This window comes from Nematostella vectensis, chromosome 15, assembly GCF_932526225.1.
Source record: "Nematostella vectensis chromosome 15, jaNemVect1.1, whole genome shotgun sequence".
Lineage (NCBI taxonomy): Eukaryota > Metazoa > Cnidaria > Anthozoa > Actiniaria > Edwardsiidae > Nematostella > Nematostella vectensis.
In genome coordinates, this window is record NC_064048.1 from 10,266,126 (window position 1) to 10,291,358 (window position 25,233).

At 39.8% G+C, this 25,233-nt stretch overlaps 1 protein-coding gene across 3 annotated transcripts in view; it reads right to left on the minus strand.

Moving 5' to 3' along the window:
- Window positions 1-22,534, minus strand: part of LOC5514541 (dynein axonemal heavy chain 1-like) — a 61,589-nt gene extending 39,055 nt beyond the window's left edge. For 2 of the 3 annotated variants that reach the window (XM_048722575.1, XM_048722574.1), the window contains exons 1-29: window positions 22,153-22,534; window positions 21,793-21,865; window positions 21,122-21,216; window positions 20,589-20,677; window positions 20,043-20,314; window positions 17,945-18,207; window positions 17,447-17,625; window positions 16,606-16,763; window positions 15,639-15,853; window positions 14,716-14,883; window positions 14,197-14,327; window positions 12,017-12,146; window positions 11,700-11,914; window positions 11,395-11,620; window positions 10,209-10,411; window positions 9,735-9,855; window positions 8,735-8,911; window positions 8,233-8,431; window positions 7,995-8,107; window positions 7,475-7,615; window positions 6,822-7,034; window positions 6,030-6,194; window positions 5,309-5,536; window positions 4,465-4,644; window positions 3,920-4,057; window positions 2,683-2,763; window positions 2,253-2,335; window positions 1,623-1,827; window positions 370-467 (exon numbers count right to left, since the gene is read on the minus strand). In XM_048722575.1, the coding sequence (XP_048578532.1) occupies window positions 370-467; window positions 1,623-1,827; window positions 2,253-2,335; window positions 2,683-2,763; window positions 3,920-4,057; window positions 4,465-4,644; window positions 5,309-5,536; window positions 6,030-6,194; window positions 6,822-7,034; window positions 7,475-7,615; window positions 7,995-8,107; window positions 8,233-8,431; window positions 8,735-8,911; window positions 9,735-9,855; window positions 10,209-10,411; window positions 11,395-11,620; window positions 11,700-11,914; window positions 12,017-12,146; window positions 14,197-14,327; window positions 14,716-14,883; window positions 15,639-15,853; window positions 16,606-16,763; window positions 17,447-17,625; window positions 17,945-18,207; window positions 20,043-20,314; window positions 20,589-20,677; window positions 21,122-21,216; window positions 21,793-21,865; window positions 22,153-22,329 (4,736 nt within the window). In that variant the 5' untranslated portion in view covers window positions 22,330-22,534. Of the gene's footprint in view, window positions 1-369; window positions 468-1,622; window positions 1,828-2,252; window positions 2,336-2,682; window positions 2,764-3,919; window positions 4,058-4,464; window positions 4,645-5,308; window positions 5,537-6,029; window positions 6,195-6,821; window positions 7,035-7,474; window positions 7,616-7,994; window positions 8,108-8,232; window positions 8,432-8,734; window positions 8,912-9,734; window positions 9,856-10,208; window positions 10,412-11,394; window positions 11,621-11,699; window positions 11,915-12,016; window positions 12,147-14,196; window positions 14,328-14,715; window positions 14,884-15,638; window positions 15,854-16,605; window positions 16,764-16,880; window positions 16,916-17,446; window positions 17,626-17,944; window positions 18,208-20,042; window positions 20,315-20,588; window positions 20,678-21,121; window positions 21,217-21,792; window positions 21,866-22,152 lie in introns of those variants that run through there. The other variant, XM_048722576.1, reaches the window with a different exon arrangement.
- Window positions 22,535-25,233: the final 2,699 nt, after the last annotated feature.

Sequence of the window (25,233 nt, forward strand, 5' to 3'; positions counted from 1 at the left end):
CTAAATACCCATATGTTTCTAATGGCGGATATCCCTAAATACCCATATGCTTCTAATGGAGGATATCCCCAAATACCCATATGCTTCCAATGGAGGATATCCCCAAATACCCATATGCTTCTAATGGAGTATATGCCTAAATACCCATATGCGCAAGCTTATGCTTTATTAAAATAAGTTTGTGTTTAGCCACGTCGTAAAACAGGCACGCGAGGGAGTTCAATTTCAATGTACTTGAATGTATAGCAAGGCTCAATAACGCGAATTCTTTTATGATTACGTCGAATATTTTGCTTTCCTGTCGTAATGTAAGGAGTCAGCAATGGCAATTTACTCATTTGACAACTGTACGATTATCAGTTTACACACCTGGCTAATCCTTTGAAAAACTTGCCCATCGCCATGAAGTCGAGTTGATCAGAGCAATTAAACACTACGCACTGTACAGCCATCGCTTTACCCAAATCCTGTGACAAACAGACATTTGTTTACTCTATTTGGGGAACCTTGTAGTACGAAGACAAGGCATGACGACAGTAAGTTAAAAAAAGTTATTTTTTTATGAATGGAAAACTTTGAATACAGTGTCCGACGCGCACTTCCGTGACCACCTGGATAGTATTGTGTAGTTAGCCAATAAGAATGTGAGAGATGTGTTATCAGATACGACGCGCAGTACCGTGACCACCATGATAGCATTCTGAAGTAAGCCAATAAGGATGCGAGGAAAGTGCTATCTACGACGCGCGCTTCCGTGGCCACCTAAGCAGTTTTGTTAAGTAAGCCAATAAGATGCGGAAAAATGCTTCAATGCACAGCAGAACACGACGGGATCCTCCTACTTTTTTCCAGTCAAAAGTGTGATTTTCGGATGCTTATTGACTTACTTCCCTTTAACGTTGTCTTGATTGCACTAAAATCAGAGTTGGGTTCTTCAGCCCGGCGCAGACGGTGAGGAAAATATTACGCGTAAAATCTTTGCTCACTGCCTCGGGAGGCCAAAAACTCACAGTGTGCGGACGTCAATCGAACGAAATTATGTCTCGCGTGCAACTGAGGCGAAATTCTATCCAGCTTGGACTGTCAGTTTGTCAGTGCGCCATGCTTTAAAATTTGCAAATCTTCACAATTCGTGAGTTTCTGTGACGATGTTAATAGGATGCACTAAGTAGTTCTCCTTTTAGTAGTCTTACAATATAATATTAGAAGACAAATTATGAGAAGAAATCTCAAAATAGCCAGTGTTTTACTTCAGTTACCAAATAAAAAAAATACACCAATAGCTTTGCATGATCACCCAATGGAAAGGGGTGCTTTCCAACACTTGTATTCTGCTAGGAGGACGAACTTAAAGCCGCATTGTCACCAGTTTAATTCCGGTCGATTACGTTACAATCTCCGATGATTTTTAACGGAAAACGCGAAAAATATTTCAAAATATTGAAAGCAGTGTGTATATTGCAAGTTTCTTCGAGGATGTGATTGATAATTGAGAGCGGATGGCATGTTAAATATCTCGGATTCTAATAGATTCTTTTGTCTTTAACGGTTGAGGTTTCCGTCGGACCTCCGGAAGTGAACTGGTGACAATGCGGCTTTAAGCAGGGACTGTTTAACATTACCTTGGTAGTCTCAGTCTTGCCGGTGCCAGCAGGACCTGCTGGAGCACCTCCGAACTTGAGATGAAGAGCTCCAGTGAGAGTCAGATAGCAGCGATCAGTTAGAGGGGTAATGACAAGACGACCGGTGTTACCCAAGTACTCATAGCCGTAGTCGAATTGGGCGTTGACGGCGCGGATGACCATATTGTCTTCCTCCCAGTAGTATCTATACATAAGATATATCAGTCAAGCTGGTATGACATAATACTGGTCCATTAGTACCTATACACAAGATATATCAGTCAAGCTGATACGACATAATACTGGTCCATTAGTACCTATACACAAGATATATCAGTTAAGCTGGTACGACATAATACTAGTCCATTAGTACCTATACACAAGATATATCAGTCAAGCTGGTACGTTATAATACTGGTCCATTAGTACCTATACACAAGATATATCAGTTAAGCTGGTACGGCATAATACTAGTCCATTAGTATCTTAGGTATACATCAGTCAGGTTGCAACCATGTCATAAGCAGTAAAAAGATTTGGACAAGTTATTGGCTAACGAAGTGACCTAGGTCACCTAGGGTAATTAAAAGTTACCAAAGAGAATAATTAAGTGCTTCGAGATGTTATCACCTGAGCTGGCTGATCCACTCAAAGTCATTAGCAGACTGAACTCCCTCTTCCACCATCTTGCCCGCCACATCACAGGCGTGTACCTAGAGTACAATAAGAACAAGTCAACATAACCCCAAATCACATTTCCAAAATCACCAAACATTCCTTCTAAAGCAAACCACGTGGAAATGAAATATCAGTGCGCCCTTGTCACCTAAACTTGTTTTCTTTTCATTTTCAATAAATATTCGGAGACAAATAATGTGATACAATCGCTGAATAACAATTTAAAAGCAAAGTTTTACACTTCATTTGCCAAAGTCAATCGAAAATATCGTAATAACTTTCCCAAACAGTCGCATGTTTCTACGCTCTTGATATATTGTACTTGGAATGTCAAAATGGCGGCTGAAATAGACTCTTGAAAAAACATGACAAAGAATCATACCTCAATGACGATAAGCGCGCCCAGGATGAGTCGCGCAAGTTTTGAGAGATCACCTCTCACGAGTGTCACCAGGTCGTTCAGCTAAAAAACACACGCAACAATCCTTTAAGAAAATGTGGTGGAACTGTCACAAACAGATAAATAAACCAAAGGTCTAAAAGGTAGGCTTTACGCCTGTGAAACAGAGTAGTTTCGCAGACGTATCAAGCTGCCTTCTATTCACCAACGTGCTTCAACAGAGGAGTGACGATCGAATCGTCGGGGAAAGTACTGTGGTTTCAACAGGCATAAAACATACCATTTCCACATTATGATGGGCTATTCAATCACGCATACGAAGACCAAGTTATTCTACAGCTTACCCGGTAGTCTTTCTAGTCATACCACCTACTTATTCTACATCTTGTCAGTAGTTTTTTTCTAGTCATATCACCTAATTATTTTACAGCTTGTCAGTAGTCTTTCTCATGCCACCTACTTTTTCTACTGCTTTAAGTCAGTATTTTCTCTAGTCATAACACTTACTTATTCTACAGCTTGACTCTAGCCTTTCTAATCGTGTCACCTAACTATTCTACAGATTGTCTGTATTTGCTCTTGCCATCTAACCTAGTTATTCTACAGATTGTCTGTATTTGCTCTTGCCATCTAACCTAGTTATTCTACAGATTGTCTTTATTTGCTCTTGCCATCTAACCTAGTTATTCTACAGCTTGTCTGTATTTGCTCTTGCCATCTAACCTAGTTATTCTACAGATTGTCTGTATTTGCTCTTGCCATCTAACCTAGTTATTCTACAGCTTGTCTGTATTTGCTCTTGCCATCTAACCTAGTTATTCTACAGCTTGTCTGTATTTGCTCTTGCCATCTAACCTAGTTATTCTACAGCTTGTCTGTATTTTCTCTTGCCATCTAACCTAGTTATTCTACAGCTTGTCTGTATTTGCTCTTGCCATCTAACCTAGTTATTCTACAGCTTGTCTGTATTTGCTCTTGCAATCTAACCTAGTTATTCTACAGCTTGTCTGTATTTGCTCTTGCCATCTAACCTAGTTACTACAGATTGTCTGTATTTGCTCTTGCCATCTAACCTAGTTATTCTAAAGCTTGTCTGTATTTGCTCTTGCCATCTAACCTAGTTATTCTACAGATTGTCTGCAGTCTTTCTTATCATGCCACCTTGCTATTTTACAGCTTGACTCTAGTCATTCTAATCATGCTCTGATGTTCTATATACCTGGTTGCGCAAAGCAGTGTTGAGCTCGCCCAGACTGTTTTCTTGCAAAGCTTCTGTCACCTCTCTGGTCCAGAACGTTTGACATCCAGCAATGACTACTTGTCCTGGCCACTGTAGAACCCACTCAGTACGTGGTACCTGCAATAACATTCGTACCATTGTTTTTTTTCTCAAGTGTGCACCTTTAGGAACTTAGGTAAGGACGAACGGCAACAGCAGCTAACAATTGAAAATTAAAAAGCCAGACGTCAAATGTTCTCTGATTTTCAGCCGTTTTCCTCAAAAGTAAAAAGTAAAAAAACTTAGTTTCACCGTTGGATAAGCATTTCTTAAACCATTCTTAACATTCCTATACCGTTGGGATGAGGCTGAAGAAGATATACCATTGGGAAAAGCTTCGGCATCTTTCATGATGTGTCTCATGCTAATCGTTGGTAGTCTTATCGTTGGTTAAGTTCGGGCACCCTATACTATGTAGGGTGTCATGGCGTGGGCTACTGTTTAGTTCATGCGCCTTGCGTTGCGTGCCTTGTAACATGACTTACCGTTGGGTAAAGCTCCAGCGCTTTGCGTAGCGTGTCCCGTAAGCTGTTTCTCATGGTGTTTTCCACCTCCAGTAACCAATCCTCCACGTTGCCTGTCGGGTAAAGATCTGTGGAGAAATCAACGTTCTCCCCTTCTCCGGAAAACATGGAAGAGATACGAAGGTCTTCCTCGAACTTCAACTGAAAAAGTGAACGCATTTACAATTAGAACTTGTTTTAATATCTTGTAATATCCCATTTTTTGTAATAGGTACACTAGTACATCGGCATATAATATTATTGCAAAAATATTTAATAATATTACGAGTTATATACCCTATAGATGCCCTTTCTTATACGCGAAGTACGAGAAGCTTTTACCGTATTTACCGTATATATACCCTATCTAATACATGAAGAACGAGAGGTGTTAACAGTGTATAACTGGTACAAGAGGCACAAGAGGTGTTTACCATATAAAAACCCTACTTGATAATACGAGACATGTTTACCTTAAATATACCCCACCCAATAATACAAGAGGCGTTTACGGCATATATACCCTACCTAATACATGAAGGACGAGCGGTGTTTACGGCATATATACCCTACCTAATACATGAAGGGCGAGCGGTGTTTACGGTATATATACCCTACCTAATACATGAAGGGCGAGCGGTGTTTACGGTATATATACCCTACCTAATACATGAAGGGCGAGCGGTGTTTACGGTATATATACCCTACCTAATACACGAAGGGCGAGAGGCGTTTGCGGCATATATACCCTACCTAATACACGAAGGGCGAGAGGCGTTTACGGCATATATACCTTTCCTGATACATAATGTACAAGAGACGTTACCTTGGCAATATTCTCAAAGCACTTCCTTAGATGGGGCTGTACGGCAGTCGGGTCCTTGGTCTGGGACAGAATCTCCAGCAGCTCGTCATCCGAGAGGAAGTAGAACCGTGGGAAGGCTGTGCGCTTGGTCTCGAGGTACTCGCTAAGGCCCTTCTGCACCTGCTCAAGCAGCTTGTTACACTCCCGTAGACTCTCAAGAAGCCTTGCATCTGGGCACAGCGATATCACCTAGTGAGGTGATATTGTTTGTTATAGCAAATAATATATCTTACATATTATATAGGGGACAGAGGAAGAACTACATCCTGTGTGTTGAGCACACTCTGGCGGCCAGGAATATACCTCCTTTATTTATTTCATATATAGTATATATAATAACTTACACGAGTTCAAACAGAGATACGATTTAAAGAAGAAAAATAAGAACCTTTTTTTTCCTTAGGTTCATTAATTATGCATTTTGTTCAGTTATAAGAACCTGCACGTGCTGACCATATTTGCTTTTCTGTGCCCTATTTAAAAAAACGGCTGTTAACAAAAGTCAAAAGCAAAAGCCTTGCTTTCTTGTCCGAACTACCCAGGATTCTCTACTATCTGGAACACGCCCACTCTCCTTGTTAGAATACATGATAGCATCCGATAAAACATCATAGGTAAGCGGGTGAGTGATCACAGTTGAACCTGGACAGGAGCTGTGTGCAAGAAGTATGTGAGGTCATACCTGAGGGTTTGACTTGGCAGCATTCATGACCTTTCTCCAGATTCTTTCCATGGTCTGGTATCTTTTGCTCTCTACTGGGAGCTGACGGTTGATATCCTCCGAGCTGAAGATGGGCTCCAGATACAACCAATTCCTCTGGCACTGAAGCCATTCGTCCATTACATCCTGGAGGAAAGTGTCACACAACAAGGATCATCATACAATACGAAGTATTATACAACATATACAAGTGTCATATAACCTTCAGCCATTCGTCTATTACATCCTGGAGAAAAGTGTCACACAACAAGGATCATCATACAATAAGAAGTATCATACAACAAGAGTATATACAAGTGTCATATAACCTTCAGCCATTCGTCCATTACATCCTGGAAAAAAGTGTCACACAACAAGGATCATCATACAATAAGAAGTATCATACAACAAGAGTATATACAAGTGTCATATAACCTTCAGCCATTCGTCCATTACATATAGGAAAAACAGCAAGTGTCTTACAACAGCAACCAGTATCACACAATTAGAGTCACACAACATATTATATACATGTCATATAAATTGCCATTCATTCACCACATCCTGGGAAAGAGACAAAAGTCGCACAAGTGTCACACAACAGCCGGTATCACACAGAGATCTTCATTATAACTTTGTGCAACTAAGCAATCACATTTATAGAAAAATGAAAAAGTGTAACATAACACGTCCATAACAAAATGTCACAGAAGAGTTCAAGTATGGCTACGAATCGGCAGAAGTTGCAAAATGCTTCATAAATGATGGGCTAACCTGTGTCATAACGAGTTTGCCTTCCCATGAAGTGATGCGGTCTTCAAAGGGCTTCTTGTAGGGCGAGAAGCTCATGCTCTGTGTCATCACGATGTGGTCATCAAGCAACTGCGAGCAGTCGTCGCTGACCTTCATGATGAACGTGCCTGTCTCCTTGTAAGCCAAGATATCAAGTAACAAGGGCTTCCACTCGCTCTCCATCTTGTCCAAAGCCTGGGAAACACACCATTAAAATTAGACATAGATAACATAGAGGACAACAAGGGAAAGGTGATACGACGAGGATCAAACACCAAAAGGGTGATAGATTGCATGGGAAGAAGAAAAACAGTTGGTGGTTCGAGGAAGGATATATAAATGATGTTACTTATTGGTATGGCAACTCCGTCTTAGTACTTGCTGCCAGTTTGCAGCTTACGTTCTTACACTTGTGGAACTACGTAAAACTGACGTGAAAGGTGTGTAAAAAACCATGTGAAATTGTCCTGGATTTCATATAGTTTTTACATCATTTACCAGGTAAAAATTATGTGAAATTTTGAAGTCCTTTTTACATCTTTAATACCACGTGAAAAGGATGTGAAATAGACGTAATGTGAAATGCATGTAAAATGACAATGAGAAATCGTCCCTGGACTTGGTTATTCGCCTACCTGCTCGATTGAGTATTCTTTCCCTGCGATCTCCCCAATCTTGGCTATAATGTCTGTGTGGTCCTGTAAGCCCATCTCAAGACACTTAGTGAACGTCAGCTGGGCATTAGCGACCACAGGGAAACAAAGCTCCTTGGACAGCTGTAAAATGTAAAGGAAACGATGTTTTGTACAAAGTAGAGTATCAAGTATCAATCAGAGACAGTCAATCTACAAACACTTACGTACACCACTCTATCTAGCCATGATTAGGCAATGACATATATGTTATTCACTGGGAAAAGGAGGACACCTTATCTAGGTACACCTCCGTACGACACACTGTTATCTAACCAGGGTGAAGCTATGACAGACCTGATATACACAAGTTAAAGTAAGGTTTATCCTAATGAACTCACACCTCAATATGGCAAGCCTTTATTCAGCTGGGGTTAGGCTTTCACATACTCGCTATACATGAAGGTGACATCTAAATGAACGCTATTGCTTTCTATCTACTCAGGGTTGGGCCATGACATACCTGTTCCCAATGACGGCTCCTCATGCCAGGATTACGCAGACCCTGGATAAGAGGGATGTAGGGCTTGAACGCCTCTATCTTCTCACGTACTTCATACGCGACCTGCTGGCAAGCTAAAATGATAAAAGGCCAGTCACGCCTAGCACAACACACTTAATTATGTGCACGGGAACAACTTTTCTGCAAAGGTGCTTCTTGGAGTAGTAAACGCTTGGTGATTGTTTGTCCTTGTTTTTACCTGGTATTTCCTTAAAGTGTTTGTAACATTTGAAGATGGTCTTGAATGAGTTGTTCACGTTCTGCTCAAGCTGTTCTGCATCAATGGTTGTCAATGGGTCATTCATCCAGCTGTCATGCCATTTTTGCCAGTCGGACGCTGTTAGCCACATGTTCTTAAATGGCTCAAACTCCTTAATGAGACGGCCTAGCTTCTCGTACTGCAACGAAAGGTAAGATAAATTCAGTCGTTATCATTAACATCATCATTATAATGCCCAGAAATGGGTGCGCAATGCAGTTCAGAGGAATAACCATAATAAAGGGGCCGCTTTTAAAGAGGTATAAAATAGGGTGTTAAAAGTACAAATATATCAGGGCTTAGGAAAGTGGCTGTTTAGTACCAGCTTAAAGGCCAATTAATAGGTACCACTGTAAATCTGCACTAAAATAATATACAGATTTTGAGTTGAAAAGCAGTTGATCAGGTCAAGGCAAGACACACTTGCTAAGCATTTACGCACCGAAGTGACAGGCATGTTGAATAGCCTCTCTCTGTTGTTGTAGGTATGTGCCAGGGTCTGGCATTCCTTCAGCTGTTTCACAAGTCGACGGACTTCGTTTGCCACCTCATGAGCCTTACTAATGTCTGTGTGAGCGGCAAAGCCAGCCACGGCCATGTTAAGCGAATCCAGTCGGTCCTGATGATAAAAGACCACATATTGTTTACTACTAGTATTGTTAGGGCCACGGTTATATGATTAGAAAGACTTGGCGACCCCTGTATGAAATTTAATAATGAACAGCTAGCCATAAAAAGTCTGACACTTTAAAAAGAAACAATCGCAAAATTGCAGTATCATAGAATATTAATGAAAAAGCATGTGGTTTACATGACAGCAGTAATTTGGCTGTTGGGTGTCTGCGTCAAACCTTTTTTTCGCTTGTACCAGTTTACTTCCGGTCGTTTAAGTAACAATCTCCGTTGTTTTTTAACGGAAAACACGAAAAATGTTTAAAAATTGTGAAAGCAGTGTGCATATTTGGAAGCAGCTTTGAGGATGTGATTGATAATTTACACCGGATGGCCTGTTTAATAGCGCGGATTTTAATAGATTCTATTGTCTTTTAACGGTTGAGGATTCCGTCGGACCTCGGTTAGTAAACTGGTGACAAAGCGGTTCTAATATATCATTTTTATGTCCAAAAAGAAATGTCAGCAAAGAGAAAGCCAAATACAGCTCCCTCTAGCCTCCTCCACACGCGTCTGTAAACGTAATAAAACAGAGAGTGGATTGAAATAGCATTTGTCTGCAGGCTTCTTGTGGTAAACATATTTGTTCTCTGCTGCTCGCGATGCGGGTAAGTCGCCACAGTACCACTAAGTAACCTTGCTCATTCTTTGGTGCTTTCTGGGTAAAATCGCTGGCTGTGGAGAAAGCCCTCCGCCCCCAATCAAGGCACTTTTTGTGGTTTATGTAGTTTCAAATCAGGAATGCGTTTGGTCTAACAGCTGGTGTGTACCTGGAATGTGTTTTGGTCTGATAGCAGGTTCTTCTGGAATCGCTCTTCGTCCGCATCCAAGGCTTGCTCAGTAGCGTCCATTTGCTGCTGAATCTTGTAAGGCCAGCTGATACATGTCCATCTAAGGGGCCCAATCAGCATTCAGATATTTAGCATGTGATTACAAGAATATATCATTATTCATATATTTAACATTTCATTAAAACGACCAATCAACATTCAGATATTTAACACAAATTTTATAGACCAATTCTCTGATTGAGATATTTAACATGTGATTTCAAGGACCAATGGCCATTCATTAAAATCTAATCACAATGATCAGATGTCACTAAATTACAGTATGAACACTGCTTAAAACAAATATTCATATGGTAAGTTTGGTTGCAGCCCTGGCCTCCAAAAGGAGTACCTGAAACCGTGAGAATACTACCAAAAGATGCAAATTATGTATTTTCACAGTAGTGCACGTACTTTGCAGAGAAGTCTTCTGCAGATATGTTGTAGTTGAACTCCTCTATAAGTTCGTAGTCGACCATGGCCTTATCAATGAGCTCCTGGTTCTTCTTGAGCAGCTCTGGGATGCCCTTCATGTATTCACGCTGCTCCGCCAGCTCCTCAATACTGTTGGGCTTGTCGTACAGCCGGCGGGCAATCAACTTGAACTCCTCGCACACCTGGAAAATGTACCACACATCAATGTACCATATAACAAATGTACCACATAACAATGTACCACATACAACAATGTACCACAACAATGTACCATATAACAAATGTACCACACAACAATGTACCATATAACAATGAACCACACAACAATGTATCATATAACAAATGTACCACATAACAATGAAACACACAACAATGTACCATAAAACAAATGTACCACATAACAATGTTCCACATACAACAATGTACCATATAACAAATGTACCACATACAACAATGTACCGTATAACAATGAACCACATACAACAATGTATCAAATAACAATGTACCAAATACAACAATGTACCATATAACAAAAGTACCACATAACAATGTACCACATACAACAATGTACCATAAAACAAATGTACCACATACAACAATGTACCATAAAACAAATGTACCACATAACAATGTACCACATACAACAATGTACCATATAACAATGTACCACATACAACAATGTACCATATAAGAAATATACCACATACAACAATGTACCGTATGACAAAGGTACCACACACAACAATGTGCCATATAACAAATGTACCACATAACAATGTACCATATAACCAAGGGTAACACATAAAGATGTAGAAGTTAAACAGCTAGAAAACGCTGTACGGTAAATATAATATCTCTCAATATAATTAGGCAAAGGAATTGTGGTATAACTTGCACAACAGCTGTTATTTAACCAGAACACAGGACAGTACAAGATCTAGCATTAATGCAGAAGCAAAAACAACATAACTGCAAAAGCGACAACCACAACAACAACAACAACATCAACCCCAACATCGCAACATTGACTGCAACACAACCATAGCGAAGTAAAAACACAGATCCTATACCACTGACTCAAATACCTCAATATTGAAACATTTCGCGACATCATTCGACTATGGACGCCAACATAATAACAGTGACAGGCCACTGGCCGACATACCTCATCTGCCTGTTTTCTGAGCTTCTTGGCAAGTAAGGCAATGACTGCATCAGCAAGTGCTTTCCGCTTCTTGGCCAGGTTTTTCCTGATCGACTCTGTAAGAACCCAGTAGGGGCCGATCACGATACTGGAAGGCAGGGTGTTTTCCAACACTTCCTTGTCTTTCAGGTGTCGCTCGATCTCCTGCTTTACCTCCGCTGCTGTGTGTTCCTGGGAATCGTACTCCCTACAACCATATACAGTATATAAGATATTGGTTTGATGTCATCATTATGTATGACAGCAATGTGAATAGTTGTACTTACTCTAAGTACTGATTGATGTCAAGGTTCTGTAATTCCAGGTATTTCTCGTACTGCTTGGCGTACGCCTTTAGTGGTATGAGTGACATCATGATGGCATGACGCACTTTCTCCCTCAACCGCACCACCTCAGGTTCATTCTCGCCAACTGACTCAAGCAGTGGGGTACCACTCCAGAACAGACCCTCTAATACCATCTTTTCCAGTTGAGGGACATTCTAGAAAAGGGCCACGTTTGTTACACATAGCCCAATATTGGTACCTAGCATCAAAGGTCCTATAGTACCATTCCCTCCAGAGGAGGAATATTTTGTCATTACCTTAGTTGCTATAATGCCCTTGTCAAAGAGTGTGATGACTGTCCGGCCGAATGCATCAAGTTCTGTGTTGTAGGCCACCATGCCTTTGTCAATAGTGAGGTCCAGCATAAACAGCGCATTCTTCTTGGGTCTGAAAGCAAATAAAAAATTAATGTAAAAAAAATTTCACTACCATATGCACCATGGAGACCCAACATCGATCATCAGCAAAAATGGCTAATGAACAAATTTAATTAAATCAAATACCAGCAAACTATATACAATTTTAAAGTTGAATAATTGTAGTTTCGTCCAAAGACGCTTAATTTTGAATGTTTTTTGTTTGATTTCTTGTTCAAAATGTGAAATTGACCACATTATTTATTAATTAATTATCCACACCAAAAGTACATAAGAGGGAAGGTCATTGGAGCAAGTGTTACTATTTTATCACTTGTAAGGACAGTGTAATTATACTAAGCGGGGGAGGAGGGGGCGGTGGTGCAAGTGTTACTACTGTATCTTATTACTTGTAAGGACTGTGTAGTGATACTAAGCGGGAGGGGGGAGGGGGGTTGTGGAGCAAGGGTTACTATTCTATTAAGTGGGGAGGTCAGGAGTGTGTTGTAATACTAAGTGGGGAGGTCAGGAGTGTGTTGTAATACTAAGTGGGTAGGTCAGGAGTGTGTTGTAATACTAAGTGGGGAGGTCGGGAGTGTGTTGTAATACTAAGTGGGGAGGTCAGGAGTGTGTTGTAATACTAAGTGGGAAGGTCAGGAGTGTGTTGTAATACTAAGTGGGGAGGTCAGGAGTGTGTTGTAATACTAAGTGGGGAGGTCAGGAGTGTGTTGTAATACTAAGTGGGGAGGTCAGGAGTGTGTTGTAATACTAAGTGGGGAGGTCAGGAGTGTGTTGTAATACTAAGTGGGGACGTCAGGAGTGTGTTGTAATACTAAGTGGGGAGGTCAGGAGTGTGTTGTAATACTAAGTGGGGAGGTCAGGAGTGTGTTGTAATACTAAGTGGGGAGGTCAGGAGTGTGTTGTAATACTGAGTGGGGAGGTCAGGAGTGTGTTGTAATACTAAGTGGGGAGGTCAGGAGTGTGTTGTTATACTAAGTGGGGAGGTCAGGAGTGTGTTGTAATACTAAGGGGGGAGGTCAGGAGTGTGTTGTAATACTAAGTGGGAGGTCAGGAGTGTGTTGTAATACTAAGTGGGGAGGTCAGGAGTGTGTTGTAATACTAAGGGGGGAGGTCAGGGGAACTTCTCTAATTACTTGTAAGGAGTGTGTTGTAATACTAAGGGGGGAGGTCAGGGGAACTTCTCTCATTACTTGTAAGGAGTGTGTTGTAATACTAACGGGGGAGGTCAGGGGAACTTCTGTAATTACTTGTAAGGAGTGTGTTGTAATACTAACGGAGAAGGGTCAGGGAACTTCTCTCATTAATTGTAAGGAGTGTGTTGTAATACTAAGGGGGGTGGGTCAGGGGAACTTCTCTCATTAATTGTAAGGAGTGTGTTGTAATACTAAGGGGGGAGGTCTGGAGAACTTCTCGAATTACTTGTAAGGAGCGTGATGTAATACTAAGGGGGGAGGTCAGGGGAACGTCTCTAATTACTTGTAAGGAGTGTGTTGTAATACTAAGGGGGGAGGTCAGGGGAACTTCTCTCATTAATTGTAAGGAGTGTGTTGTAATACTAACGGGGGAGGTCAGGGGAACTTCTCTAATTACTTGTAAGGAGTGTGTTGTAATACTAAGGGGGAAGGGTCAGGGAACTTCTCTCATTACTTGTAAGGAGCGTGTTGTAATACTAAGGGGGGAGGTCAGGGGACCTTCTCTCATTACTTGTAAGGAGCGTGTTGTAATACTAAGGGGGGAGGTCAGGGGACCTTCTCTCATTACTTGTAAGGAGCGTGTTGTAATACTAAGGGGGGAGGTCAGGGGACCTTCTCTCATTACTTGTAAGGAGCGTGTTGTAATACTAAGGGGGGAGGTCAGGGGACCTTCTCTCATTACTTGTAAGGAGTGTGTTGTAATACTAAGGGGGGTGGGTCAGGGGAACTTCTCTCATTACTTGTAAGGAGCGTGTTGTAATACTAAGGGGGGAGGTCAGGGGAACTTCTCTTATTACTTGTAAGGAGTGTCTGGTAACACTAAGCAAGAAGGTCAGGGAACTTAGAGCAACTTCTGTGTGTTATTACTTGTAAGGACTGTTGAGAATGTCTGTGCCCCAGTCCAGCTCTTCTGGGATGTCAATGACACTGCAGCAGGCATCCAGGATCATATTGGTGAAGGCAGCTAAAGAGTCCTGGACCAGGTAGCGCAAAGAGTCCTGTGGACATGAAAATAAGTAGATACTAAGTTGCAATCAATTTGATGTTATCAATTAACCTCTTAAGTTGCATCAAATTTTTCAATCACAATAGTTGATAAGATTAAAACTGCATCGTCAGCAGTTTACTTCTGAAAGGCAGAGGGAAACCTCAACCAAAAGAGACAAAAGAATCTATTAGAATCTGCACTATTTGACAGGCCATATACTCTCTAAATTATCAGTCATGTCATCGAATAAACTTCAAATAGACACACTGCTTTTACAATTTTAAAATATTTTGAGTTTTCTGTTAAAAATAATCAGAGATTGTAATCAACCTGAAGTAAACTGGTGACAATGCAGCTTTAAGCTGTTTAGATAACTAACAGGACATGTTAATATGTACCTGCATGGCGAACTTCACAAGCTCCATGAACTTAGATAGCTTGGATATCTTGTAAACCTCCCAATTACGCTCATCCATGTTGAACCACCCTTTACCCACATCCATGAGGCTGCTGCGGATGGCAGTACGTAGGGTGTTCAACCAGCTGTCACGCAGGAAGATCTGCACCTGAGGGTGATGGGAATATAGAAGTTTTTTAGGAGAGTTTGATAAATGATAAGAACAGCATGAGGAGGTACATCATCACATCGCACAGGAAAATGGATCATCATTACAGGGCTGTGGATAGGGCAAGGGCTAGGGCTTTTGTTCCCTTGATATGTTTGTTGAGTAGCTGCAGAAACAGAGTGTAACTATCCAAGACAAACTGACAATGCCCAATTCAAGATTTCAAATACTTTTCAATAACATTTCTTTGTAGTTGTAGCAATTGTTTCAAATTAATACTTTCTGCCTTGTTGTAATCATTTTAAAAACTTAACAAAGTACTGAGAGATGATTGGTTACACAATAATTGTCCTCCTTGTCTAATAGCATAGGAATCAACAGCATACGGGAGTTCATATATTAGCTAAGTTAGCAAATTAACTTACTAGTGCTAGTAAATGAAATTGGGGGTGAGAAAGTTTAGTGGTGTTATTTTGAAATTTTATAGAATTAAATTTTATAGAAAAAACATACTAGTAAACAAAATTTCGGGGCGAGAAAGAAATCTGACATAATAATAACTATTAAATGAAATTACGGGGCGTAAAGCAAAAACAGCAACTCGAACGAGATTTGGTTTACTAGTAGTATGTAATTATTGTTTACTAGTATGTTTTTTCTATAAAATTTTAAAATCCTATAAAATTTCAAAATAATACCAACCACACTAAACTTTTTTGCTAACTTAGCTAATATATGAATTCCCCACAGCATACCTGGGAGCTAACTTGTGACTGCGTCTGCTCAAACTCTTCCAGCTTCATGCTCTTGGTGACTGGTACTTGGAAGACTGACATCTGTGACACCTTGTTGCACTCAGTTATAACTTTACCCATGGCAAGAATGGCTTCCTTGCGCGTCAGAAGCGAGTTGAATGCAAAGTTATCAAACTTTTCATCAAAAGGGTAAGCTGGGACATCTGGAAAGAATCCTGAAAAAGTGTGGTTGTCATGATAAGATAGCAAAGGAAAGGGAAATAGCACAAAGCTGTTATAAAGTAAGATAAGGTAGCAAAACTCCTAAATAAATCTTCCTATAGTTGTTTGCTATAATCTATTTGCAAAATTCAAGAGTGGAATTGCTATAGTAACAGGGCCAAGCTACACCTTTGCCTGTACAGATTGATGTACCCTATTATACGTTATTTTCGTGTAACTTTAATTTCACAAATTTTGTAATTTTAAAAGATTCTCGAAAATAAAATGACACGAAAATAAAGTGTTGCCAAAATTGGTATGCTTGAAAATTGAGTACAAAAAAGCCTTTGGGTGAAACACCACAATCTATCTAGTCCTCTAATGCACATAGTACCCTAAGGGGTTGGCCATTGGACTGTATTTATAGATTTTTATGGATACTAATTTTTTGTTACAATTTGTTTGGTTTTATTGTCTCTAAATAACAAAATCGCAATAATAAAGTGACCTGGATTTTACAGAAATAGTGAAATCGCATAGATAAAGTGTCGCGAAATATTGCCATCTTAAAATCGCGAAATTTTGACATCACGAAAATTAAGTGTGACAAGGTAATGGAATGTGTGCAATAAGAAAACCCTTCCCAGATTTTCCCATAAGTAAAATAGTAACAGCCATACAAAAAAACAAATACAGTCTTAAATTTGTCCCAACCCAACTCCTTCAAATACTTCAAAGTCCTCTCCTGGACCTTAATAATTCTAACCTCTTTCTGGGACCACCTCTGGCTCAACCTCCTGTATTGTGACATAAGGGTACTGGTCTGGGCTGGATGACACCACCCGGTCAAATGTTATCCTGTTCATGCTGCGTGCAAAGTCAATCTGAACCTCCTTACACAGCAGACGAACATTCTCTTCAAGGCTATGGATACAACAAAGATGTATGAGGGTATTGTAAAGAGCGATAGTATGCTACAAGTACTCTAGAATACTCTAGAAGGCTTTGGAAAAAGCACATACAATGAAAAACTTTCTTTACTTGTCATCCTTGTTTAGCATAATGTATCCCTACCGAGGACGACAGATCGTTAGGTCACAACCATCGAGGAACGGAGGAGAGGGGTGGTGGTTGCCATATGCTGCTCTGTCATCACGTGACTAAGTCATTCACAGAGACTGATGGTTTCGGTCGAAACGAAATGGTTTCGTTTCAAAACTAAATTTTCACGTTATATTAAAATCTGAGAAATCGACTTATATTTCCGTTATTAACAAAGTATCTATAGATGAAAGATAATATCCATTTTGCTTGAGTTGTATGCATTTTAACTATTCCTGTAATCACTTTGCATCGCTTGCATAACATAATGTAAGTTTATCTCTATGTATCTTTCAGTTATGTAATTTCTAAACTAGATTTCTCTTAATTTATATTTTTCTAAATTAATTTCTTGCCTCTCTCATGTACAGTAGATAGATTCATCTTACTTGTTTTCCTTGCAAAGTTTGCTCATATTCCTAATGTTTTTTATGCTGCAATAAATGTCGCTTTGTATAACATTAGATTATCCCTAGGTACTTATTAATTATCATGATTTTCCTTACTTGTCGTCCTTGCGAAGTGTTCGTGTGTCTCTGGCCCAGTTCACCATCCTGTCAATAGAGCTGCTGTCCAATCTTGGGACTCCATCCATAGGCATGCAGTCAATGTAGAGATTATACCGAAGGAGGGCCTCTGTCTCACGGCGAAGAGCAAAGGCTTTGGCAACTCTCTCAGCAAACACCTAAAAAGGTTTCAAGCTATTCAATGGGTCTGTCACATTATGGTGTGATGATAGGGCAAGGACTGTATGGGTGGAAATTAAAATGTATATGTGTATGCTCTGGCATGTGATGCTCTCAGTTTTGACACTCAAAAAAATTGTACATACACTGTACTCAAACAACCTGCACAGAAATTTTACACAGAGAAAAGGTAAAGCACTTTTGGAGGGAGGAGCTTAAACATGGGCGAGTTGCTTATTTTAGGGGAGCTGCTTATTTAAGCACTTAATGTACACCCAAAATAATACAAGGAATCATTAAAGACAGTTAGTAACATACCATTGGGTCCTCTGCATTAAACAGCACTCTAATCCTTGGCACGCTGAACTGACTCTCAGTGTTCAACCTCTTTTTCTTCTTGGTTGGTGGTTTCTCATCGTTGCTGGTCATCCGTGCCCTGACCTTTATCTCCTCAGGAACAACATTGTGCTGCAATCCATCAGTGCCGACTATCTGGACCAGGAAGAGCTCACTTCCCTTGTCATAGCTTAAGGCACCAACTTCCAGCCACTCATATTCCTTGATACCATCATTTACTTTTCCTGGAATCAAAAGCAATAAATAAAAGCACCGAAAGGGTACCTTTTCAAATTTGTTCCACTCTGGATACCGTTTTCAAATCGTTCCGTTTTCGGTCCTCGTTTTTGCGTTTCCGTGTGGATGATACCCGTATCCGTAACAAAAAGGCTGCGTTGAAAACGGATAGGTGGGGACGGGGTCTGATAGGATCAAAATTATTTCACAAAACTTTTTATGGTTGTCTTTTGTAACCATCAGCCATGGCAAATAAATATCGAGATTACAAGCTGGAGTAACTCTTTTCAGTTTCACTTTAGTAGAAAATGCGTCCTTATACTGTATATGGATGGATACTATATGGTGTTTGTGTCACTTTTTGCAAAAGGGGAAATCACTCAATTCACGGTTTTACGGTTGGCTTTGGAGCAGATTTGTGATTATCTGTTATACTTTTTTACTGTTATTTTCTGATGTAGTAAGAAATTTACACTGCAATTGGCTTCTCTTTAACTGAATTCAAGAGAAGTTGTATGCAATTTATGGTGAGCATTGTTGTCCGTCATTTTGTGAAAATAGACCAAACACGATCGGCAAGGTTCGTTGAAAATATATTTTTGGGCTGATTGTTCAAAAATGTCTTCATCAGTCCCTTCCCAGGTAGAGCCATAAGACCAATGCTTTTACTTTTTGTGGGTCACTTGTTATTACATTTGTGGGTTTATTACAATTGTGGGTAATTTATTATTACATTTGTGGGTTTATTATATTTGTGGGTAATTTATTATTACATTTGTGGGTTTATTACATTTGTGGGTAATTTATTATTACATTTGTGGGTTTATTATATTTGTGGGTAATTTATTATTACATTTGTGGGTTTATTATATTTGTGGGTAATTTATTATTACATTTGTGGGTTTATTACATTTGTGGGTAATTTATTATTACATTTGTGGGTTTATTACATTTGTGGGTAATTTATTATTACATTTGTGGGTTTATTACATTTGTGGGTAATTTATTATTACATTTGTGGGTTTATTATATTTGTGGGTAATTTATTATTACATTTGTGGGTTTATTACATTTGTGGGTAATTTATTATTACATTTGTGGGTTTATTATATTTGTAGGTAATTTATTATTACATTTGTGGGTTTATTATATTTGTGGGTAATTTATTATTACATTTGTGGGTTTATTACGTTTGTGGGTAATTTATTATTACATTTGTGGGTTTATTACATTTGTGGGTAATTTATTATTACATTTGTGGGTTTATTATATTTGTGGGTAATTTATTATTACATTTGTGGGTTTATTACATTTGTGGGTAATTTATTATTACATTTGTGGGTTTATTATATTTGTAGGTAATTTATTATTACATTTGTGGGTTTATTATATTTGTGGGTAATTTATTATTACATTTGTGGGTTTATTACGTTTGTGGGTAATTTATTATTACATTTGTGGGTTTATTACATTTGTGGGTAATTTATTATTACATTTGTGGGTTTATTATATTTGTGGGTAATTTATTATTACATTTGTGGGCTCTACAGGCATTAATTACATAACTGTTGGCATTACTCATACATACCTGGTGCCATCATAATTATATACATACATGATGCCATATAACTTTATACATACTTGTTGGCATCAATCATAAACATACCTTTGACATCACTAATACATAACTGTTGGCATTACTCATACATACCTGGTGCCATTAAAATTATATACATACATGATGCCATAACTTTATGCATACTTGTTGGCATCAATTATATACATACCTTTGACATTACTTATACATAGCTGTTGGCATTATACTTATCGGTGTATTACATACCTGTTGGTAAGAGCGCTTTCCCAGGAACAGGTTTTCTCACACCATCTGTCATTCCAAGATTTATCCATTCTTCTGAGGTGCGAGTGTCATACTCAGTGTCATCAAATATGTGCAGCGGGAGGAATGATGGGAATGGGGCAACGTCACCATTGGTCATCCCTGTTAGGTTAACAGACATGTTGTAGTCTTCCCGTGGCATCAGATCACCCGTGTTGACACCAAACTCTTCAAGAAGATTGTTAATGTCCTGCTTGGCATATATCCTCTTCCGTCTGAAAAGTTGACACAATCACATTTAGTATGACAGGCGTGTAGGCCTTTTTAAGGTTCCCCATCTAGGTCCAACAGAAGCCCAATTATTGTGAAGGATATTACATACAAAGTTGCACTTGCCTTGCTTGAGTTGACAAGAGTTTTCAAGAAGAATAATCATCAATATATATAGGTTGCGTGGAGGGTGCATTCACACAGACTACCCTCAAGACTATGGGCTGTATATATACAAAGACTAAGTAAGATGACCCACAAAGAGTATATCTAGTGTACCTTTCAATCTCAATTTTTCTAGGAACTTGTCCCATCTCTGCTTTGTAAGGAAGCTGAACTTTAGGAGCCCACGCCTGGGTGGGGAAGTCCTGTGGTATAAAAATAGTATGGCATTTGAGAGCTGAATACCTTATACACAAAATAAATTCAAACATTGTAATGAGCCAATTTAATGGAAATGATTGCAAATAAAGATAAAGCAATCAACTTGGCCTTATCAACCATGGCTAGCACAGACAACGGCTAAACTATAGAATTCAGGGCCATGTCGAAACTTATTTGCATATCCATTGTATTTTTTGAGCTGTTCTATAGAAATCAAGGTGCAAGGTCTTTCTTATCTTTATATGATAAGTTGCTTTTAGTTGCTGTTATTTTGCCGCTAAAAAAATTGAGCGCACACTAGTTTGCCACGCAAACAGTACATGATCGCAAGTCCGCTGTTCATCCTGTATTGTATAGTTGCTCCCAGACTGTAGTATCATTCAATCATAAAGCAAGCTTTGAACGACTTAAAAACAGAATGTACTTACAGAGACTGTGACGGGAGCACTTGTTGGTCCATGCTGTTGCTCCTTTAATACATTTATGAAAGCCTCTTCATTATCAGGTCCCTTGAACGTGTTCACTTCAAGAAGGAAGAGAAAATAGTGGAATTAGGTTTAAAATTGATTCAGCAAGCTTTCAAGTGACTTGAAAGAAAGTCTAAGCTACTTGTAGTTGAGTTGTGTTTAGGCAAAGCAGATAGTTTGCTGTTAATCTGACATTTATATCGATTCTGGCAGCTTTACTGTATGGTGGACTCGGTACTCTTGATATTTAAAACAAGATTCTTGCATTTTCTCATTCATGCATGTGTTTATCCTCTAATAAGATGTACAGATGTCACAATGTGTCATGGATACCAAAGCATGCAATGAAACGCAATTGAGTTGTGTGACTGTTGTTTGTGACAACAAGCATTTTGTGCATCGGGAGAGGCCCCACCCACCCCCCTCCCCCCCCAAAAAGAGATCTATTTGCTTTTATACAGTGTTTTCTTACATTAAAAACTAGTTCTAGGAAAAGCATGCTCACATGCTGACGCCAATAGTGCATGTGTCCTCTAATAACACATGGGTCCTTGACCATTCAGTCTGCATGGTTTACGAGTGTCGTATAATTTTATATTAGGTACATGAATTATTTGGCTACTTTTGCCTACCTTTAGGTGTATGTTTCACCTTAGCGGCTTTCCATAAAGTACTCTGCGATGCAGATGGGCCAATGGCAACATTCTAAAATATATACAGAACTGTATCAGGCTCTCTAGGTAAGAGCTGTAAAGGATTGTTTCCCAAACAAAGCGACAGATTCAGGAGAAATAGGCACGGAAATCTGTACAATTGCCACTCTTTGGTCTACGGCCACCGGGCCCCTCCTACACTGTAGCACACGCGTATTTATTTCTGACAATGAAAAGGATTTCTAGCTATTATTCGTGATAAAAGCCAAAAAAACGACAAACTTTGACCAAAACTTTTACGGTCATTGGATACTTTTGACGTAAAAAAATAAATCTCACCGTGACATCATTTCCAGCACCCTCGGCCAGTATATCAGAGTAATACCCTCTCTGTTTGATATTTGGGTAACTTAGTCCCGCAGACTGAGGTGAACGAGGAGAAATAATCCTCCTCCCGCTCGGAGATTTAGGCATCGACATGTTGTGGTTTGAGCTCCGCGCGCGCCCGTTCTGCATAGCTCAAGTTTCCACGCAAAATTAGAACGGATTCCACAGTTCCTTGGATAAAATCTTATTCCTTAAAGCATAAAGAGCTCTAGGAGAACTGTAACTTGGCGATACTGTCTTTTTCCGCCATTGAAACTTGTTATTTTTTGGATGTCTTGAGTCTTCTCGATATTTTGACGGTCTTTGCCGACTAACGTTTCCCGGGCGACCGCGTAGTAGAGCTCCCGGATGTTGGCGCCATAATTCGGGAGCACACAGGGAGCCCATTAAAGGCGGACGGTTAGAGCACATAAGCAAATTTGTACAGCGCTAAATTTTGCGGAAGTTTCCACTTTTACTGCCAATACCTGGTTTCAGCAGGTATAACAAGGGCGAGTACCACCATTAAGGGTGGCGTCAGGGGCTGGTTTTGACTATGCCGTACGCCCCATACGAGTCGGTTATAAGTGCTGGGGCGGCGGAGAGGTCACGAAAGAGGGTTGAGGGTTGCTAGGAGTGGTTTAATATTAACAGCGCTGGCTTGATAGTCTTGGATATACGAAAAAGGGCTGTCTGAGTTATGGAAACGAACACATTGTTTACAGCTCAGATTGACCTTCTCACTCACTTTTTCTGATACTTATTAGGGCTTAAAATTATAAAGGTTAGTCTATTTATCCAGGTAATTTTTTAGATTTTATTGTTAATTTCGAAATTCACAACAGCTGAAACTGACCCACATCTCAAAATTAATTTCAGTTTTTGTATACTTACATGTCATTAATTAAGGTAATTCCCTTGAAATAGTTCTACAACCCAGAATTTTTTTTAACTTGGCATAAACAATATTCAAGTTAAGGGCTTTCAAAAAATGTAATAAAAAATGGGGGTACCGACCTCGTTTTCACAACAGAGGGGCGTAGAGTTGACGCGTTTTTACTGATAGCGCAAGGAAAAATCCCAGCTCTTAGTTTTCAAAAAGAGTGCCTAGTCTTTAGAAAATTAAGTTGTGTTTGTCGAGCTGCCAAAATCCGATCTCCTAAACAATAACCCGTAGTAGCTAATGTTCAAAACAAATCATATTTTAAGAGATCGCACTAGAAGACATTGTTTTCGTCACTATTCATACGGTAAAAAGCGCCATTTTGAAGTATTTTTACGGCTTAAGAAAAATAACAAAACTTCTACAACCCAACTTTATTTCTTCTTTTAGTATATCATTTTTCCGTATATATTTTACTATTTGAGCAAATAAAAAATGGGGGTAACCGACTTCGTTTTTCTGTCAAAGCGATTTTAAGTAAAAAAACGCGCGCCTTTTGCTGTGCGCGCGCACTTAATACTAGAAAATTCGAACAAACAGTGCGCTTAACTATGCGCAGAAGGGGTGCGCAGTGCAATTCAAGGGAATTACCTTAAACACGCACGCGCACTATAAAAGGGAGCTCCCTAGGAAAGCTCCGGAAAATCTGTCAATCAAATCTGTAACGTTTATCAATTACCTATTTGTTTGGTGTGATTTAAAGACACTACAGGAAATAGATATTGAAGGCCAACAAATTCATACCCTAGGAAAATATATTAAGAAAGTACTATACTGTCTCTCTCGCCAAAGATTGACGAAGTTCGGGCTTCATTTACAATGCAAATCTGGACTTCGTCTGTATTACAGAATCGTGGCTTAAACCTCACATTCCAGACGACTTCGTTTCAATCTCTGGCTACAATATCATACGACTGGATAGAGAGTCTACCGAACATGGGGGAGTTTGTATGTACGTTCGGGATCATATTCGTTTCAAGATCCTAACGGATATTATGGACGATAATTTCGAAGTTTTGTGGGTCCAGATCTGGCTGCCGCGACTCCCAAGGGGCATACAGTCTATTATAATTGGAACTGTTTACCATCCTCCGAGTTCAAGTGATCCATTGATTCTTGCTTACTTGCATGAATCGATGTCGATAGTGGAAGCTCAGTTCACTGACTGTGGAGTTATTTTACTTGGCGATTATAACAAGCTGGGCATGACCCGTATAAAGAACGCCTACGGTGTCAAACAAATCGTCCCATTCCCGACTCGTGGTAACAACAAATTAGACCTAGTGTTTACCGACCTCAGTGCATTTTACGAAGTTCCGATAAAGCGTCCTCCTTTTGGTCTCTCCGATCATGACTCTGTTGAAGTCCAACCCGTGGCTAGACAGAAGTTTCCAGATAACAAAGTCTTGCTCAAGTCACGTGATCTAAGATCAACTAAGCGTGTCTTGCTATGCAGAAGTACCTGGAAGAAGTAAACACTGACCTCTTGGTAGGATCCAAAGTCTCATGCGAGGAGAAGTGCCAAATCTTCGAAACTATCATGAAGATTGGCATGGACTTTATTATGCCTGTTATGTCGAAAAAGTTAGTTAGCAGTGAACCAGCGTAGATCAAAGATCACTTGAAATATCTAATTAGTGAGCGTCAGTCAGCCTTTGCCCAGGGCGACCACGCTGAATTCAAACGTCTGCGCAACCATGTTAATCGCCTGCGCAAGTCGTGTCGGGAAAAATACTACACCTCGAAGGTCGAACACCTCAGGAACTGCGAACCGCGCAAATGGTGGAGTGAAGTGAAATCATTGAGCGGCATGAAATCTGCTGTGCGCTCAGATACACGATCGGTTCTGAAGCATATCGACACTGGATCAGATGATGATCCTGCTTCTCTCGCTAATATAATCAACGAGGCGTTCCTTGCGCCAATGGCTTTTTTCACTCCGCTGTGCGCTGACGCCTCTCCAACTATTCCACCCACCGATTCGCCTTCCGTTACGGAGCTTGGTGTTCTAAAGAAATTGTCGTCGCTTAATACAACTAAAGCTACTCGCCCAGATGGTGTCCCCGGATGGTTACTCAAAGAAAACGCTGACCTCTTGGCGCCGGCTGTCA